The sequence below is a fragment of the Vicugna pacos genome, chromosome 34, assembly GCF_048564905.1.
Source record: "Vicugna pacos chromosome 34, VicPac4, whole genome shotgun sequence".
Classification (NCBI taxonomy): Eukaryota; Metazoa; Chordata; class Mammalia; order Artiodactyla; family Camelidae; genus Vicugna; species Vicugna pacos.
The window spans coordinates 20,572,277-20,591,296 of NC_133020.1; the positions used below are offsets into that span (position 1 = coordinate 20,572,277).

Consider the following 19,020-nt stretch of genomic DNA (forward strand, 5'->3'; position numbering starts at 1 on the left):
GAAAACAGGAGAGTTCTATAACCAGGTCAGTGACAATGGAGTTAAAGAAGGTCGATATAAAAGACATTTTGGATGTAAAATCACCAAAACCTTGGTGACTGATTCAACGTAGGAAAACAGGAAAAGGAAAAGTTTTCAAATACTACTACCACCAAAATTTCATTCAGCAGACTACGGCAGACGCATCGGATATGCCAAATCATACTTGCATTCCAGAGTTACTTAGCTTTTTCCATTTAATATGCTCCCACCTCCTGGTATAGTCGTGAATCTGAAGACACAGGATAATGTGAATGTTTCAGGCAGGAAAAACTATAAATTTTATCAAGCATTCTCAATGGCATCTGGAGAGCAAAGTATCCAGGATGCATGGAGCCTCTCCTGGCTGAACAGAACTGTGCTAATTAAGTCATCCAAGGCTTTCCTGTCAAGTGCATCCAAAGCAAGCGGCTGGCCAAGTAATTAAGCCCATGGAGACTTGGAACAAAGCGGGAAAGGCTTTCAATCTGAGCTGTGTTACTTAACAACTATGTGATGTCTGTAAGTGTGCCAGTTTCCTCGTCCTCCCAAAAGAAACTACATAAACACTCATCTTAGCTGCTGAAGAAACTTCCATGAAGGGCATCACATAAAGTCAAACCGATGCACGTTCACCCAAGTCTCACAACCCAGTGGGTGCTGATGCCAACACTCCCCACTCTCCTGCCTGACTCCCACCGCCCTGCACTTGCCCGCATCCGTCGTCCACTCAGGGAGAGACATCCAGCTTTGTCACCCGAGCACACCCGGCATGTTCCTTAAACTTGGCCCACCTTCCCCACTTCCACCTCGATCCTCCTCACCCTTCAAGGCCCTACGGACGTCCTCACCTCCCTCTCAAGCTTCTCTCCTGACCATCACGCTAACAGGGCCTCTGCAATGAATCCCTCCAGTGTCCTCCTGTGCTGCTCAGTTACACCAGCACCAGCACCACAGCGCAGCAGAGCTTCGTGCTTCCTGGCTCCCAACTACAGTGCCGGCAACAAAGGGGCTCGGGCTCCAAGCAAAGTACCACCTGGACCACTTACGAAAGTGCCTAACAAAGCACTCTGCACAGTGCACACAACATGAGAGACTATCTCTAGGCAGACACATCTGAGAACTGAGGGACCAGTCAGGGGAGACACCGGACACTTGATTAAACATTTAAGGACAGAGACCCTTACGATCCCACCCCACCTACCCTCTGACCTAGTTACTGGAGGCGACAGTCACCAATATATGCATTCACCTTGCCTGCAGGCAGACCTTGGCCTTTTCTTCCCATCGCTCAGAGACGGTGAGGAGCTCCTGGAGCTCAGCCATCGCCTTCTCCACCGCGTGGTGGGGCGCCAAGCCCACCCCAGAGTCTATCAGTCTCTTCAGGACATCCAGAGTGACCTGCTGTGGGTCTGACAGTGTCAGTCTCACTTCATCCAGCCATCGAGCCTGCTGCAGCTCCTGCTTCAGCCGGGCCAGTTCGGGCAGCTCCACATACAGACTGGAGCCCAGGTCTATCAGCGTCTGGAGTTTGGAGGAATCTGGGGTTTCATCCATCATGGCCTCTTGAGCACGTTCATGAAACTCCTCCACATCGTCCAGCAGATTCTGAAAAGGTCCAAAGAAGGGAAGTAAAAAACAGCTCAAAAGATACAAAGTGAATATGGAATATATATATAGTTCAGGTAAACTACCAGATTCTGGACTGTCTTCTAATAATCTCACCACCATAGCACCAAACAGGTGTGATAAAGGCATAAATACACTTCTCCGTAATTACTTACATAGTCCTACTTTTAAATGTGATTGATTCACTCGAAAAATATTTAATGACTACTGATTTAGATGCAAGCACTATTCCAGGAACACAGCATTTAACAAAAAATACAAAGGAACATACACTTTAACATAGGTGACCAGACACTGAAGACACCAATGTTTCAGTCAGTTTAAGTGCTATGTAAATTAAATAGGGCAATACAACAAAGAGTGACCAGGGGACAGGAAGCATATTACTTTGCAATGATGGCCACAAAAGCCAAATGAACCAAAACTAAAATGAGGAGGCAGGGATGGAAGCCACACGAAGACCTGGAGGAAGAGCAGTTCAGGCAGAGCAAACGTTAACTGCAAAAGCTTCTGAAGAGGAACGAGCTTGTGTCCTGCCCCGAAGTGGACAAAGGGGCCAGAGGGACGAGGGAGAAGTGCAGGCAAGGAATAAGCAGAGGTCAGGTCACACAGTGTCTTGCAGACTGATTACAGTGAGTTTGGGATTCATTACAATTCCATTCTAATGGCTTTGGGGAACCCCTGGAGCAGTTTAACCACAGGGAGGTGACGTGATTCGCCTTGTTTCACACAATTGCTCTGGCTACTGAATTAGAAACATTCAGGGACAGGAGCAGACAGAGGAAGACCAGTTAAGAAGCTGCTGTGGTGACCTAAGGGACGGATCCCCGTGTTCAGAGGGTCACTTAAGTAATGGAGACGACGAGTAATGGCCCACTTCAGGATACTTTCTGGAGATCACAGCTGCGCTTACTTAGAGACTGAATGTGGTGCATAAGGGAAATGAAGGAGTTAAGATTTCGGATTCATCAAAAGGCTTTTGAGATGCCTTTGAGTCTACCAAAGGGAAATGCAGAGTGCGCAACTGAACATACAAGTCTGCAGAAAAGGAGGAGGACAGTCAGAGCTGGGAACCAGCTGGACAGAGGTGATGTTCACGTCACCAGACTCAGAAGGAGAGATCAGGACCCGGAATAAAGAGAGGGACGAGACCCCTAAGAACCCCAACACTCAAGACGCCCGGCCGAGAAGAAAGCAAACAGATCCCCAGATGAGAAGGGCTGTGAGCTGTGAACCCAAGGAAGCCCAAGTACATGGCGTCGCAGGTGCCTCAGCAAGAAAGCCTCTCAGGAAGGCAGGTGTGGCTACAGGACGCCCTAAGGACACGCGGCAGGGCCAGCTACAGGACGCCCTAGGGACACGGGGCAGGGCCAGCTACAGGACGCCCTAGGGACACGCGGCAGGGCCAGCTACAGGACGCCCTAGGGACACGGGGCAGGGCCAGCTACAGGACGCCCTAGGGACACGGGGCAGGGCCAGCTACAGGACGCCCTAGGGACACGGGGCAGGGCCAGCTACAGGACGCCCTAGGGACACGGGGCAGGGGCAGCTACAGGACGCCCTAGGGACACGGGGCAGGGCCAGCTACAGGACGCCCTAGGGACACGGGGCAGGGGCAGCTACAGGACGCCCTAGGGACACGGGGCAGGGCCAGCTACAGGACGCCCTAGGGACACGGGGCAGGGCCAGCTACAGGACGCCCTAGGGACACGGGGCAGGGGCAGCTTCAGGACGCCCTAGGGACACGCGGCAGGGCCAGCTACAGGACGCCCTAGGGGCACGGGGCAGGGCCAGCTACAGGACGCCCTAGGGACACGGGGCAGGGCCAGCTACAGGACGCCCTAGGGACACGGGGCAGGGGCAGCTACAGGACGCCCTAGGGACACGGGGCAGGGCCAGCTACACGACGCCCTAGGGACACGGGGCAGGGCCAGCTACAGGACGCCCTAGGGACACGGGGCAGGGCCAGCTACAGGACGCCCTAGGGACACGGGGCAGGGGCAGCTACAGGACGCCCTAGGGACACGGGGCAGGGCCAGCTACAGAACGCCCTAGGGACACGGGGTAGGGGCAGCTACAGAACGCCCTAGGGACACGGGGTAGGACACCACCACCACTGACACTGGATGTCACGGCTGAGAACCTTGACAAACACCACTCCAGACACCAGGCCACGGCAAGTCACAAGAACACGTCACAAACCATCAAGAGATCACTATGCAGATTCCTGTATTTGATACATACTTATAAGATTTTACATATTCATCAAACCGTGGGGGCTCTAGTAATTTCAGAGTTCTGCATTTTTAAAAGTTCACAAACTAATAACTCACTGATACATTCAAATTCCTTTAACTAATTTTTTGCATTTCAGTTACATCTATGTTAAATGGGGGTTCTGTTCTGGCCTAAAACCAATAAAGAGAAAAACTTCTAAACTAGCCTTAGTTTCAGAACTTTAAAGGAAGAATTAAAGACTAAGAATGAATCCAAGAGATTCTTACTGCCAACTAAGAAACCTTCCATGGCAGCACTTCACTGAGAAAAGAAACAGAACAAGAAACTACAGACGCACTATTCTGTTTACCCAAACAGCAGGCCGTGGCTTTTACCCAAAAAAGAACGAGACACTCCACCTTTACTTGTCGAGCTTGGCTGATGACACAAGGGAGGCTGAACAGCTGCTGCACAAAGGCCTTCAGCTCTTCCACGGCCAGTCTGGTCCGAGTCCTCCCGCTGTCTGGGCTCTGCCTGATGTGAAATAACATTGAGAAAGAAGTAGGAAAACAACGTCACAGCCACTCTGATATCGAAGGGGCCTCTGGGCTCTTTAAAACGCTAACCCAAGAAATCCCAAGATACCAGCGTCTAAGGAATTTCACTGCGATGGTGCTCACTTCTGAGTTAGGTTTTTAGGTCTTTAGCTCATGAGGCAAGTTTCAACTCTCCCAGTTACAGTTCCTCCAGTCTTACAAGTATTAAACATTCCAAACATTCAAGAAATTCCTCACAGCAAGATGTTAAGTTCACTGATAAACTAAATCCTCTGCCTCAAGAAACTGAACCTAAGGTGTAGAAAAAGGGCATTTAACCTGACTTGGGAGACAATGAACCCTCTGAAACTGGTTCAAAATTATTTGAGCATGTGCATTTTTCTAAGAAAAGGGCATCTACGCTTTCGCCGCACTCTCCAAGGGAGTCAGTGACCTAATGACAGGTGAAGAGTCACTGACCCACGTCCCTTTAAAAGTTCTCTGATCAAACGAAAGATAAAAAGATTTACAACGTAATTAAAAACGCAATATGAGCTGCTAGACTAAAAGCCGCTCCTCAGAATGTGCTGGGATCACTATGAAAACAGCAGCACAGGGAACTGGACTTGGACGAGCTGCAGAAAATCAGGAGCGCAGGCTCCCAGGCTGCTCAGCAGCAGCCTCCCTGCATCCATCCAGGCTACCCTTGCTGCTGCCCGCCTCCAGCCTGCAGCACCGTCTACTCACAGATACCTATCACACACCTACTGTGTGCCGGGCACTCCTCAAAGCACAGGAAAGAGAGCACTGAGGAAAAGGACAGAAACCCCTAACATTCTACCCCAGCATAACATCCAAACAGGGCTGAGGGAGGAAGGAGACAGACAGACAGTAAGCTGGCGTATCAGGAGGGGACGGGGCCACGACAAGAACAAAGCAGGAGAGAATAAAAAGCTGCAGTTTTACAGAGGGGCGTCAGAGAAGGCCTCTCCAAGAATGCGACATCTGAAAAAGACTTGGAAGAAGTGAGGGAAAGCCATCAGGACGTCAGGGGACAACTCCAAGCAGAGCAGAGAGCAAGTGTGCCGGCGCCACGCAGCAGTGCGCAGAGAGCGTGAAGGATGCAGCGAGGAGCTGGACAGAAGGGGTGGGAGGAGCTAAGAATGGGGTGTCACCGGGCCTGGAGAAACACGGCCTTGAGGAAGACATAGGGCCTCACAGGCCAGCAAGATTTCTGCCTCTACTCTGGTGGAAAAAACCAAACCAAACCAAACAGAAAACCACTTAAGACTTACCTGTGTTTCTGCTTTTTGCTCAGAAGCAGCTGAGCCACAGAGGCACAGGTCTCAGCCTCTTTGACGGCATCCCTGAGTTTCCGAAAGAGCTCGTTCTCTGGGTACTTCCTATCCTCGGCATCTTCCAGCATTACTCGCAATTCAATCAAATCTGTAAAAATAAATAAAAAGCTATACACGGTGACCACAGAAAAGAAGAAGCCCTCACCAACCTATCAGCAGAATTGCAGCACAGCTGCGACAGTCTCACCAGTGCAGCAGCAGCTTATATAACCAGGTGCTCGTTCCTAACCCAAGTCCTCTTTCGCAGGAAGCCTTCAGTGTTAGTCTGCTGGTAACAATGGTTCCCCAGAATGTGTGACGCATCTGCTGCAAGTGAGCTTTCTGTCCCACTGTGTTATCAACTTTTTCACTTAAAAAAGATTCTCAAATAGAAATTCAAGTCCACAGCCAACCAGCCCATTAGTCTCAAATCTCACATGAAGCCTAGGATTTTTCTTTAATGAAGGAAAAACAGAAAACAAGGCCTCTTTCAAAGTGACAACCACCTCAGTGTATACATAAAATAGGAAGAAACTTAACCTTTCTTGTGGCTGAAGTTGGCAGACAAAGCCTCTGTGACACGGCTGACCCAGGTGTCATAGGACTGTGCCCTGACTTTCACACCATACAGCAGAGAAGGGAGGTCCTCTAATGGGTAGCGGTACCTAAAAAAACCCCAAAAAACAAAACATACACAAATAAAAGCTTCCAAAACCAACAAGTTGAGAATAAATTTTAAACACAATCAGTTTAAGGCAAGTACAATGGCCAGGGGATGGGGTCTTGGTGCACACAGAGAAAGTCAAAGCCCAGAGAGCGCTAACGCAGGGAAAGACAAGGAACGGGGGAGACCAACTGATACTGAAACTCATCTCAGTTTAGGGCCAACTTCGACAGACTGGTCCTCAAGCAGGGAGGCAAAGAGATAAGAAGTTACGGGTCCAAACCCTAGGAAAGGGGTTACAAGGAACAACATTAACTGTAAGAGAAGGTAAGAGAAGTTTTACAAGGAGCTCCCGGATACCTAAGACATTTCTTCTGCATGGGGCAGGCGCACAGGTCAGCTGGGTGGTAGAGGCACACAAGCCGATCGGGGCTGCAGGAGCAGGTAAGGGCAGAGAGAAAGCACGTGGTCCTGCACGCTGCACACTGCCGCTCATCATCAGGAACCAGCTCAAACACTTCTTCTTCTGACATCAGGACGCCCTGAAATACAGTTACGTCACCAGATCAAGTCTTTCCAGTCTTTCAAGCATCAGTGAACTTAGCTTATAAAGTTTTTTTCTACAGGTAAATCTCTGACTCTGATATAAATGAGGGAGGTGCAATGGCACGTCACCAAGATACTTTGCAAACACAATCATCACTCATTTTTCTAATGGGCAAGACTAAACCATGGTGTCTAAGAATGCACATGATGAAACTATCTCTAAAATGCAGGAAATGATTATTACAAAGATTTAAAATCACTTTTTGAGGGGAGGGAAGGAAGCTGTAATTGGGAGGTACTTTTAGGATGGCTGAAGTTCTATCTCTTGACCGTATTGTGATGACAACAAAGTTTACCATATGGTAATTCCTGAAGCTCTACATTCGTTTTATGTTGTTTTGTCTTCTAGACAAGAAAAATTTCAAAAAGAAGAAGTACTTCCCCAGGGACAACACGCCCTTAAGCAGACGCACTAGTGATCCACAACCTGAAGATAACACTGACACGTACACGCACGCACAAGGACAAGGGGTGCAGAACTGCTTAGGCTACTACGCAAACCGAAGTACAGCCTACCTCAGCAAGGCACCAAGGAGAACGCTAATCAAATCCAGCATGCCAGCTTGAGACAGTAAGGGCATATGAAGTACATTTTACAAAGACTTCCATTTACTGCACAAAGGGGTGCCCTTTACAGTTGCAACTTACTTAGTAGGCAAGGTGCGTAAGAACCTAATTCCACTACGACAGCAAACCACCCCCTCCAACTCGAACAAGATGGTGATCTAATCATGTTTGCTGGCAGACACAACCCAGTTTTTTCAACATTTTGTTTTTACCTAGGTGTCTCCTGACTACACTCATGTCTTTCCATTTTCTCATGTTAGCATTTAATATTTTCTTCAAAAATTACTTTTATGCAAAAATGGTTCCATAATGCACTGCAGGTGTTTCTTAGTTTACAAGAATTTACAGCTTCAGAACAGCTGGCAAACAGAGGATGCTAATGTGTCAACTACCAACTCCTGGCTGCTTTAAGAAATCCCACATCATTTCTCAAAGTCTACTCCCAAGGACCACTGGTCCTGGAAGGTATTCTGCAAAAAAATTAAGAAGTAAATTGGGAAGGGGGATAAATGCTGTGTCTTACATCCCTCCCAACTTAAAAGTTTAACAAACACCAGGATATTAAAGGGTCACAGAAGTTCTACAGTAAAGAATCCCATTTATTTTTTCTTAATCCACCATTTCCCAAGCTTTTCTGTCACAGAACACTTTTTCCTTGTAATTCCTTCTAACATATAATATAGCTTAAGTCCTGTAAATACACTTTGGAAAACCATAAATTATTGGGATGGAATGGAGAGAAGAAAAAAGTCAGGGATACGAATTAAAGAGATATTTGAAATAGTGAGAAAACTAAGGAACGGAACAGAATGGTAGCAATACAGAGAAGGGGGGAGGGGTGACAACAGATGTTAAAACAAGAAAAACTTAAAACCAGATTGACAGATGAGAATGCAGGCGACGGATGAGTCAGAGATCACATTGGTTTCTACATAATGATCCTGGAACTCAGAGACAGGCAATTAGGAGAGGAAAGCGGTTTGTGAAAGAGCAGAGGGGAGGAAGTAGTACTCTGTTTTAGATGCCAAAACTAAGACGAAAGAAACCTAACTAAGAATGTACAGTAATCATATGGAGATGCGATTACAAACGGGCGAGTGAAGATGCCGCCTCTTTCAAAGTGACAGTAATTTCTGTGTCTGCATTTAACAGGAGGCAAAGTCAAGAGGTGAGAAATGAAACCACAAGATCAGAGCTCAAAGAACTAAAGTTCTGAAGTCTTAAGAACGGCTAAGAATTCCCTGAGAAGTAGCACAAAAGAGAAACACCAAAAGCTCAAAGGCAGAACCCTGCAAACACTGAGAGCTTAAGATGAGGAAAGCGACACCTAGAAGCGACCAGCAGGTGCTCTCAGAAGCTGGAGAACAGCAGAGCAAGGGTGGAGAGAGACCAGAAGCACAGCAGCCAGTGCTCAGACTGCCCAGCGCGGGACAGAAGGAAAAACACAACTGGATTTGGCCACGAAGCCGCCACAGGGACAGCGAGGGAGAACAAGGAAATGAGGACACTGACCACAGAAAAACCACTCAATGAGCTCTTCAAGGGAGAAACAAAATGAAAACTGTTCTTAAGATTCAAAAGATAAGCGCATAATGCAAAGAAAGGCAGAGAAGAGGACCTGGAAACGAGGGCACGAGAAGAAGGTAAGTTTAAAGGAAAAGAGTCCAAACGGGAATTTGGTCAAAGCACTAATAAGGTGATCAGAAGATGTCATGTGCAAATCACTGTAGAACAAGGGAAAACAATGCCCCACTAGTGACGTAGGTTAAATCTGAAACATGAGACCAGACGACAAAAATTTACTTCCTGAGTCTCCACCAATGTATTTAACTTTCAAACTTCAAAAGGCAGACTCCAGGCAATAAGAAAGGAATTCCATTTTAAATAAACATATAAAAGTAATATGTTTCCACTTTAGGGAACTAGAAAAAGGACAAATTAAATCCAAACACACATATACACAAAGAATTAGAGCAGAAGTCAACAGAGAAAAATTAATGAAACCAATAGCTAGTTCTTTGAGGAGCTCAATGAACTGATAGGCCTCTAGCCAGGGTAACTAAGAAAAAAGAAACAGAACACAAATTACTAAGATCAGAAATAAAAGAGCATCTCCACAGAGCCCATGGTCAGTTAAAGGGCAGTAAAGGAGCACTGCGGAAGACCATGTCCACCAGCTCCTTGAAAGGCACAAGTCGTCAAAACTCACACAAGAAGAAAGAGACAATCTGAATAGGTCTTTATCTATGAAAGAAAACCAAACAATACAAAAGCACTGGACCCAGACAGGTTCACTGATGAATTCTACCAAAGATTTATGGGAGAAATTATACCAACTCTCTATAACCTACCAGAGGACAGAAGGAGGAATACTTCCTAACTCATTCTATGAGGCTAGCATTACCCTAATACCAAAACCAAAGATTTCACAAGAAAAGGAAACTACAGGCCAATATTGCTCATGAACACAGATGCAAAAATCAACAAAATATAAGCAAACTGAATCCAACACTGTATAAAATTAATTACACACCACAACCAAGTGGGATTCATCCCAGGTAAGCAATGTGGGTTCACTATTCAGAAATTAACACAATCCATCATATCAACAGACTAAAGAAGAAAAACCACACGATCACATCAAGAGATGCAGAAAAATACCTGACAAAATCCAATTTCCGTTCCTAATAAAAATTCTCATAAACTAGGAATAGAGGGGATCTTCTTCAACTTAAAAAAGAGTATCTGTTTTAAAAAAAAAAACCTAGAGTTAACATTTTACTTAATGATGAGAAGCGTTCCCACTGAGATCAGGCACACGCAAGGATGTCCTCTCCCACTACTCTTTAACGCCGTACTGGAAGTCCCAGCTAAGCAACAAGACAAGACAAGTAAATACAAGGTATTCAGATTGGGAAGAAAGAAACAAAACCATCTCTGTACAAGACTATCTACGTAGAAAATCTGAAAGAATCAACAAAAACACTCTAACAAGAAACAATTATAGTTAGGTTACAGGATACAAGTAATTTTAACACACAAAAGTCAATGCCCTTCCTACATACCAGCAATGAACAAGTGGAATTTAAACTTAAAATACTCTTCTAAAAAAAAAGGTAAAAAAGTCTTGTTTAAAAAATAATAATAAAATACAAAAGGTTGATAAGTAAACATAATCAAAGCAAAGCTTCTAGGAAAACAAAGCCAGTGAGGCTAGCTACATAGGGAGGGTGAGGGAAAATGGGCCAAGAGTGGCTGAAAACTCAGATTTTCTCACTTGTTTTCCATTTCAATATGATAAATATTTAGTTCATTCTAGTATTCAAAATCTAACACTTGGTTGTCAGTCCTTCTTACTCATTAAAATACTTAGATTTGGTGGGGTGGAGGGGAGGCAGAGTAATTCACTCTGACAGTCTTCAATCACCACAAACGTAACTTTTATTCAATTACAAAGCTGAGAGAGAAAAGGATTTGAACTCTCTTGTTTAAAGAAATAATATTATATGTAAGAAATTTTTTAAAATACAAACTTAAGAAATTCTACCCGACAGAATTTCATTTTTAAAAATTTGGAGATGGTGACATCAAGATTCCCGAAACTTTTTCAACTTGAAGAAACCAAAATGACAAGTACAGACGTATGAAATCTTCTCCGAACTATTAGTTTTTGTGTTCAACTTCTAGAGGGATCAGTGGTGAAAATGGATTCTCTGCACAGGTTCGACTATCAGTATGTTCCATGAGGAGTACCCACTGCAGGAACTGTGCTCAGCAAACTCACCATCTGCACAACAGACTCCCTTAATCGTGTCTCCTCTTCCGTCAGGAGTGTCAACTCCTTGCACACCATGGCAGCCAGCCCCACGTCCAAGCACTCTGGGTCTGCTGCCATCTTGAAGATCAGCTCCTCGTGTGAGAAGACACAGTGGCGCCTTAGCCGGCGGTAATGATTGACACACTGACGTCCAATGGGCAACTGAAAACAAGACAAGATTCTCAGAGTAAATTACTTGCTTATCACACATTCCAGAACAGAACCACTATTTGCCCTCCAGATCCTCTCCTGTACTATAAAGAACACAGAGTAAGAACATCCATTTGAACATTAGAAGTAACTGTAAATATTAAACCTTTATGGTGCAAAAAGAATTTCAAAGACCTTCCCCCAGAAAATTCCAATAATTTGAGATGCTGAGCTTCTGGCCTAAGCTGCAGGTTTTCTACTTATTATGGACCTTAAGAAGATGAGTTCTTTGATACATAAATGAGGCAGCAAACTCTTTTGGACCAGTCTAACATTAACACTGACCTTACTGGAAAAAGAAAAAAATTTTCAGGCAATAAAGGGCTAACTGGACATCTTCAGCATTGCTGTTTCCACAGAAAAGCTGTGATTAGGAGGGAGGGGTTGGGGGAAGCACTACCTACCAGATCACATGAACTGACTTTAGTTTTTTATAAGGACCAAAGCAAAAGACAACTTAAGATTTTAGAATCTAGAAATTATTTTTAAAAGCAATCAGTCTGGCCTAAAAAGAATTAGAAGTGAAATCATGAGAGTACACACTTCAATTTTCCTAAGTGAAATAAATCACTAAATGATCACTTTTCATAAATCAACAGGAACACTCCTTTAACATCTGAAAATTTCTCTATCACGTTTCAACCCAAATCATGATACTAGCTGAACCAAAACCACACACACACCCATTCTCTCTCTCTTCAACTCTTTCCTACACTCAAGTGGAAAAACCTGGGTGGCTAAGGTTTTTTGTACAGTATTTGAAAACTATTACAACAGAGAAAAAAATTAGAAAACGGAAGGACCCTGAAGAACCCTTTAGAGCTCACCTCCATGCTGAGAGGAAGAAAGGGATCACGAGAATCAGAGGTCCAGAGAGCAAGCCTACCTCTGAACTGCACAGCACTTCCATGCTCTTCCAAAGCAACAACCTTTCCCAAGAAAATGTGTGTACTGACTTTGTGAGTAGCAGCTATCTTGTCGGTTAACAGTACGTAATTCCTTCATTTCTTAATTCTCAGGTCTTCACCCTTTAAATATTTCTCATGTAGCCTTGATACAAGAGCAAGGAAAAAGCAAAACTGTGGTGTTTGTGCTTCTTATTATCACAATACGTAAGGAAAACACGTAAAGCAGAACTGGCTGCCCCCTGTGGCTGATAACAAGCAGCAGCACCGCTCCACCCCAGATACCGCGCTGCTTCCGTCTTTCATCTCCGTCACACCTTCCTCCTGAAGAGAATCAAGGGCTTCGACAAGTGTTAGCAGCCAAGTGAATCTTAGCATCTTTATACAGCGGGTAAAAAACTTGGGACCAGTGAAATGAAGAGCTGCCCAAGGTGAAGTACCAGTAAGAGTGAGCACATTAACGGCAGAAACCGTTTCTAACTCATCCCTGAATCACCCCCATTTCCCACCCTACACCTAGCCAAGGAACCAGTCAGTCAACACTTAATAAACGTCAGCTGAGCCTTTAAAACAGAGTCCTAGGCTCGGTCTTGCCCCTACTGCTTCCTAACAGGAAGTTTAGACTGTCCTACGGTCAGGAAGGACTGCTCATCACACAAGTTCACTTATTAGCCAAGGAAATACTACGCTTAATCATGAAATTTAACACTTTAAGGTGCCCACAGAAAACATGTAAGATCCAACAGTACTGAAGAATATCCTCCAAAATGTTACGAGAGATGACCAAAAAACAGCACCACTAAAGGAAATATAAGGTCAAAGAGTGGGTGACAAATCTGCAGTATTCTCCCCACCAACGTGATGTAAAAGCAACTAATTACTTTCATACGTCTCCTTCATCTAGAAGCAAAATAGCAATCACTGGCAGTATCATTCACACAAAAGTATAACCCACAGAGATCTTAATATTACAGCTACTCTTTAAAATAAAATTTTTATAAAAGAATACAGAAAACATAAAATGGTAGGAAGACTAAAGTCACCTCATTGTCTACCAGAAGGAAAAATAATAAAGGGATACTTTAAAGTAAAAATCAGAGCTAGGCATTTATAAATATGATACAATTTAATTTCTTGAAAAGATCTGGTCGCCTTTATTAAATCCAGAAGTGCTCAGAGAAAGCAGACTAGAGGAACCACATTCTCTCAGAAAAGGAAGATTCAGAAGTATCAACTACCTTTCAAAGTTCAAACAAAACAGGGGGACTAATGGATGAGAAGAACGAACCACAAAATCTTCCAAATAAAAACGACCCGAACTTTATGAACTGCAGCAGACATTCCAAGCTCTACTGAAATATCCATGAAGCCCACCCTCCCCCGCTACGCTAATTTAGCAATTAAGATGCCTCCTCCCGGGTGTCAGCAGACGTACAACAGCCACGCATTATAGAACAGACCCAGTCAGCAGTACAGAAGTTCACAGCCTCAGCGAAGTTGTAGCCTTGATTAAATCCAGAGTGGTAGGCCCGAGGAAACGTCACCACGAACTCGCCAGCACACTGATTGGTCCTGTACACCTAAACGCAAATCGGGAACAGGGATACAGGAACAAAAGAAAACGAAATAAAGACACATAAAAGGGAGACAGATTTTATTAGTTTCAGAAGCATTTTCTAAAACTGAGAACAATAAAACATTAACCTATCCATACCAGCAAATAGTATCAGGGGTTGAAAAGCAGTAAGAGTTTCACCTGCTTAAAACAGTTGCGATGACAAATTACAGTGATTCATGACAAGAATTCACAGCCAAAAGAAATTTTCAAAAAGTAGTTTCCTAACTTAATTAAAATTTTACAGTCAAAAGGTTTCATTCCTTTCACTCTTCTGCTGTAGACAGTGGTGAAGGATGGGATTTCCTGCTTTCGGATAAATTTTTGGAAACTAATTGATTAGCGAATACGGCTTACGGAAAGAAAGATCCCCAAGTTAGCTTTCCTGAATCTCACTGTTTTATAATACTATGTCTTTTGAAAAGCCCCAGATTCTGTATAAATTCACTCTTTTAAAGACAAAGTAACAAAGAAGGGAGGGCACAGCTCACTGGCAGAGTGCATGCTTAGCACGCACGAGGTCCTGGGTTCAATACCCAGTACCTCCATTAAGTAATAAAATAATAATAAAAAATAAGTAAACCTAATTACGCCCCCAAAATAAAGACAAAGTAACACTACTATCTATCTACTTTCTCATTACTTTCTAATTAACTATGAAGACTATTTGACTGTATGCGGCAAACATTAACTTTATACTTTATTAGGTGCCACTAGCTTCAATTTAATAATCATTTTCAAAACTAAGCCTAACAGTATAAAAGGGATTCACTGTGTATTTTTACTTCATTACCTCATGTGAAAAAAAAGCTGTGAAACCTTTACACGAGGCGGGAGGGCACAGCTCAGTGGTAGAGCGCATGCTTAGCATGCACGAGGTTCTGGGTTCAGTCCCCAGTACCTCCATTAAAAATAAATAAAGAAAAAATATAATAAACCTAGTTACCCCCCCCAAAGCCTAAAAATACTATATGAAATATGGAAACAGAAATAACAAGGTCCTCCTCTATAGCACAGGGAACTACATTCAATAGCTTCAAATATTCAAAGCCTTTACTGAAAAAAATATAAAAAGGAAAATATATGTGTATAACTGAACTATGCTGTACACCAGAAACTAACACAACATTGTAAACTGACTATACGTCGGTATTTTTTCTCTTTCTTTAAGTTCTTCTGTTTCTTTCTTTTGGGGGGGGGGTGATTAGATTTATTTATTTATTTATTTTTCGAGGAGGTACCAGGGATTGAACCCAGGACCTCATGCATGTTAAGCATACGCTCTACCACCTGAGCTGTACCCTCCCCATCCCACTAGACTTAAAGAAAAGAAATATGGAAATATGATCTCCAAAGGGATTAGTTATTATCACCACTTAAAATACTTGTACTTTGGTTAAATGGGGATAAGAAAGAACATGAGATTTTTGTTAAAATCAGGATATAAGGGTTTGCTGAAAATAGGCTATTCTGATAGGTTGTTATACATGAAGTATGATTCATACTTACAACACCCCTTTCTTAATCAAATTTTTCCTTCAGAGTATAAACTCTAATTTGTCTAAAAGATAACATGATTTTCGACTTCCTATTAAGAAACAAAGCATATATTGTGACTCCAATCAGTACTCTGAAGAGACTGAAGGGGGACCAAAAAGACTCACAGGCACACCATGCTCCGTCAGCACATTGGGGTTCATGATGGTGACTAGCTGGTGCAGGAGGTCAGGCTGGGACTCGAATAACTCAGGGGCCAGCTCCCGCATCACCTCCTCCAGCTGCTCTGCAGCATGAGATGGCACACCATACCACGTCTTTGGCTCCCCCCTAGCAAAAGAAAGAACTGCTTAACTTGGCAGAGCATGGTGCCAACAAGGCCAGGGTCTCTGATTCAAACCCACTGTAGGTAATTGTATCTTGCTCCATGGCCACAGACTGCATGCTCTGAATCCTAGCAACCATCTCATAAATCTGTGCTACTGTTCATAACAGGAGGTAAGACGAGTATACGGAGAGACACACACTCATCACTACGGACAAGCAATTCCAAGCACACGAACTCTTTAAGGTAGATGAGTCAACAGCACCTCCTAACTGGAAAGACAAAACATAAAAAGGCAGCTCTGTTCCAAAAGACACTGCTATGCGCCCTGACTCACAGGCCCACCAGACAGTCCAATTACCCCACAGTGATCAAAGTAGAAGTCAGTGCTCTTTAGAGTACTTTTACGTGACTTCGCTGAGCTCAAGTCTACTACCCAAGGAGGTAAGGCAAGGCGAGAAACTGCTCAAAGCCTGAATACAGTTCTATCTATAAACCTTCAGGAACAAAAACTTGGCATCATTAATACACTAGACTTCAGTGGACTAGAGTTTATTTATAACACTAAGTCTACTTCTAGGAAATAGATTTGATTTCATGCTGTTCTTATCATAGCTGAATTTCTTAATTCTAATAAAATTCACAGTGCTGTCTCTAATAGAAACTTATTGTGATGACTGAAAATGTTCTATATCTATGCTGGCCAATGAAGAGTCACATGTGAGGATAAAGCACTTAAAATGTGGTCAGTGCAACTGAGGAAGTAAATTTTAATTTTACTTAATCTTAACAAATTTAAATAGCTACAGGTAGCTAGTAGCTATCGTATTACACAGCATAGCAATGAAGCAGAGAAAGAAAATTACTAGTTTCCCAAAGTGTAGTGTGATCTGAGCAGTTACCTTTCAAATGGAGAGAAAAGTATCATTTGGTTAAGATCAGAATACTGGACAAGGAACTGGGAAAGTAAACAAAAACTGTGGGTGAGACACAAAAAAAAAAACCAACAAAAAAACTGATACACATGTAACTTAGGCATCTTTAGGGAAAATGTTACTAAAAGGGAAAAAACGTTTTGAAAATTTCGAATACTGAAGGTTAGCCAGATTTTAATTACATGAACTTTAAATACCCTACCTTGCATACCAAAAGCTATATATACCAAAGTGATTCTCAAGTCCCCACAGTGTGCAAATACTTTAACAGATGAAGTGTCAGAGATGTTGTACCCCAGACCCTTAAAGAGTACATTATCCTCCTTTTGGGAAGGAAATACTTCAAAGTCAGCTCTCCCTAACACACCACCTAACATTCTTACACCTTTAAAAAGGTTACTCAGGATGGAAGCTGCTGACAAGACCGTACATACCAGTGCAAGTAGTTGATGGAGTAGCTCCAGTGATCTTCAATATGCCAGCAAAAGGAAGAGAAACACATTCCCACATAAAGCCACGGCACCTTCATACCAGAGATGTCCACGTTGATATGTGCAAGGACAGACTGCTCTAGAACAGGCATGTTATTCAAGTTCCAACCAGAAAGCGCATATTCCTATAGAAGAAAACAAATGTCACTGAGAGATCAGAAACAAGCGCCCAGTGGAATCTCAAGGGAGTCTTCAAAAACGAAAGTAAACATTTTGTAATACTCAAAATAACCTTATCCGTAGAATCCATGCTCTTTGCTCTCTACAGTAATTCATATTCCTAAATACTGACTCCTATCTCCTGCCCAGGTGATACTGAGATTTCCCTTTAGTGATTTCAGAAACCGCTGGTTTACTCTGAAGCATATAAGGCTTTTTATTACTCCCCACCCTGCCACAGTTTACCAGTAAAATACTGTGAGACTCATTTTAATAGGTCGCTAATGTATTTCTACTTTATCCCCAGTGGCGTAACTTTCCAAAATGTTTATCACTATATTCATAGAGTGGTGCCAGAATTCTGAGCACAACATTACTGTTTATGAAATAAACAGCAAATAGTGACCCAGACTAGAAAAAAAGGCTGTATGCCTGTCTCTTCACACTTCATGTATGAAGCCCAAATTTCTCCACATTCTCACATGAAGGCGAATGGAGCAAAAGCAGAAACAGGCAGATAGTCATACAGAATTTAAGAATTTAGAAGGATTAATACCTCCATCATTAGTATTAGTTATTAGGGTTGATGTTAAAGTAATCTTTAAAAACCGTGACCTTATCTCTTAAGATTAGAAGATTTAACTACCTTTCAAGAACAACTTAAAAATTCAGAGCCAAAATAAAATTCAGAAATAACTGAGTTGTAAAATGAAGCCTCTTCTCAATAATGAGATAATCACCTGCCGTTTGCCACTGGAACGGTATGAAGAAACGAAGACTGAGCATTTCCTTACACTCACACAAAGCAGGTCCAATTCAGTGACACTGAACACACACACACATTTCAACACTGAACTCTTCCTGTAACAAGTATCTCTGTCATCTACGTTCTCCGGTCACTGTGATCATCCTTCCTCCCTTGACAAAACCCAAAGCCTATTCTCTAATAATATTATCCGAGTCTGATTATCCTAAGCTGTGCTCTACTATGACAGGAGGGGAAAAATCAGTAATAAGGCTAAAGTAAGAAGCCAAAAGGCATGACTTTTGATCATAAAGAAAACAAAACAAAATGAAAACCCCATTCAGCACATGGTAAGAACTCAGACAGCTCTCAGTGGATGAAGGCATAACAAACAGTGAGAAGGCACCACGAGTAAGCCGGGCAGGTGATGCTGTAAGGAATCAGGGTGGACTGGACAGGGCACGAGAGGACTCAAGAAAAGGTAAGCCAGGCATAGAACTGTGTAAGTAGCAGCCTCCCATTCTGTTTAAAAACGTGATCCTGTTTTAAAATGTAACTGTACACGTGATGTTGACCCGCCTGTATACACACACTACATCTGGAAGGACACGAGAGAAGATGAAATGGGGTCCTCGCCAGACTGGAGATTTGGGTAAGAAAGAGACTTTTATTATGAAGGACTTTCAGAAATGGTGATGTGAAGAGGCTGGAAATTCCCTCCACAGAAAAGAAGGATTAAACGGAACA

The 19,020-nt window shown here is 43.2% G+C and overlaps 1 protein-coding gene across 3 annotated transcripts in view; it reads right to left on the reverse strand.

Moving 5' to 3' along the window:
- The window catches only part of KDM5A (lysine demethylase 5A), a 66,049-nt gene that overhangs the window by 27,450 nt on the left and 19,579 nt on the right, over positions 1-19,020 (reverse strand). For all 3 annotated transcript variants that reach the window (XM_072954666.1, XM_006210821.4, XM_072954665.1), the window contains 9 exons: positions 17,313-17,494; positions 15,786-15,948; positions 13,967-14,086; positions 11,359-11,553; positions 6,762-6,943; positions 6,278-6,402; positions 5,696-5,846; positions 4,284-4,398; positions 1,271-1,626 (listed from right to left, as the gene is read on the reverse strand). In XM_072954666.1, coding sequence (XP_072810767.1) covers positions 1,271-1,626; positions 4,284-4,398; positions 5,696-5,846; positions 6,278-6,402; positions 6,762-6,943; positions 11,359-11,553; positions 13,967-14,086; positions 15,786-15,948; positions 17,313-17,494 — 1,589 coding nt within the window. The remainder of the gene's footprint in view (positions 1-1,270; positions 1,627-4,283; positions 4,399-5,695; positions 5,847-6,277; positions 6,403-6,761; positions 6,944-11,358; positions 11,554-13,966; positions 14,087-15,785; positions 15,949-17,312; positions 17,495-19,020) is intronic.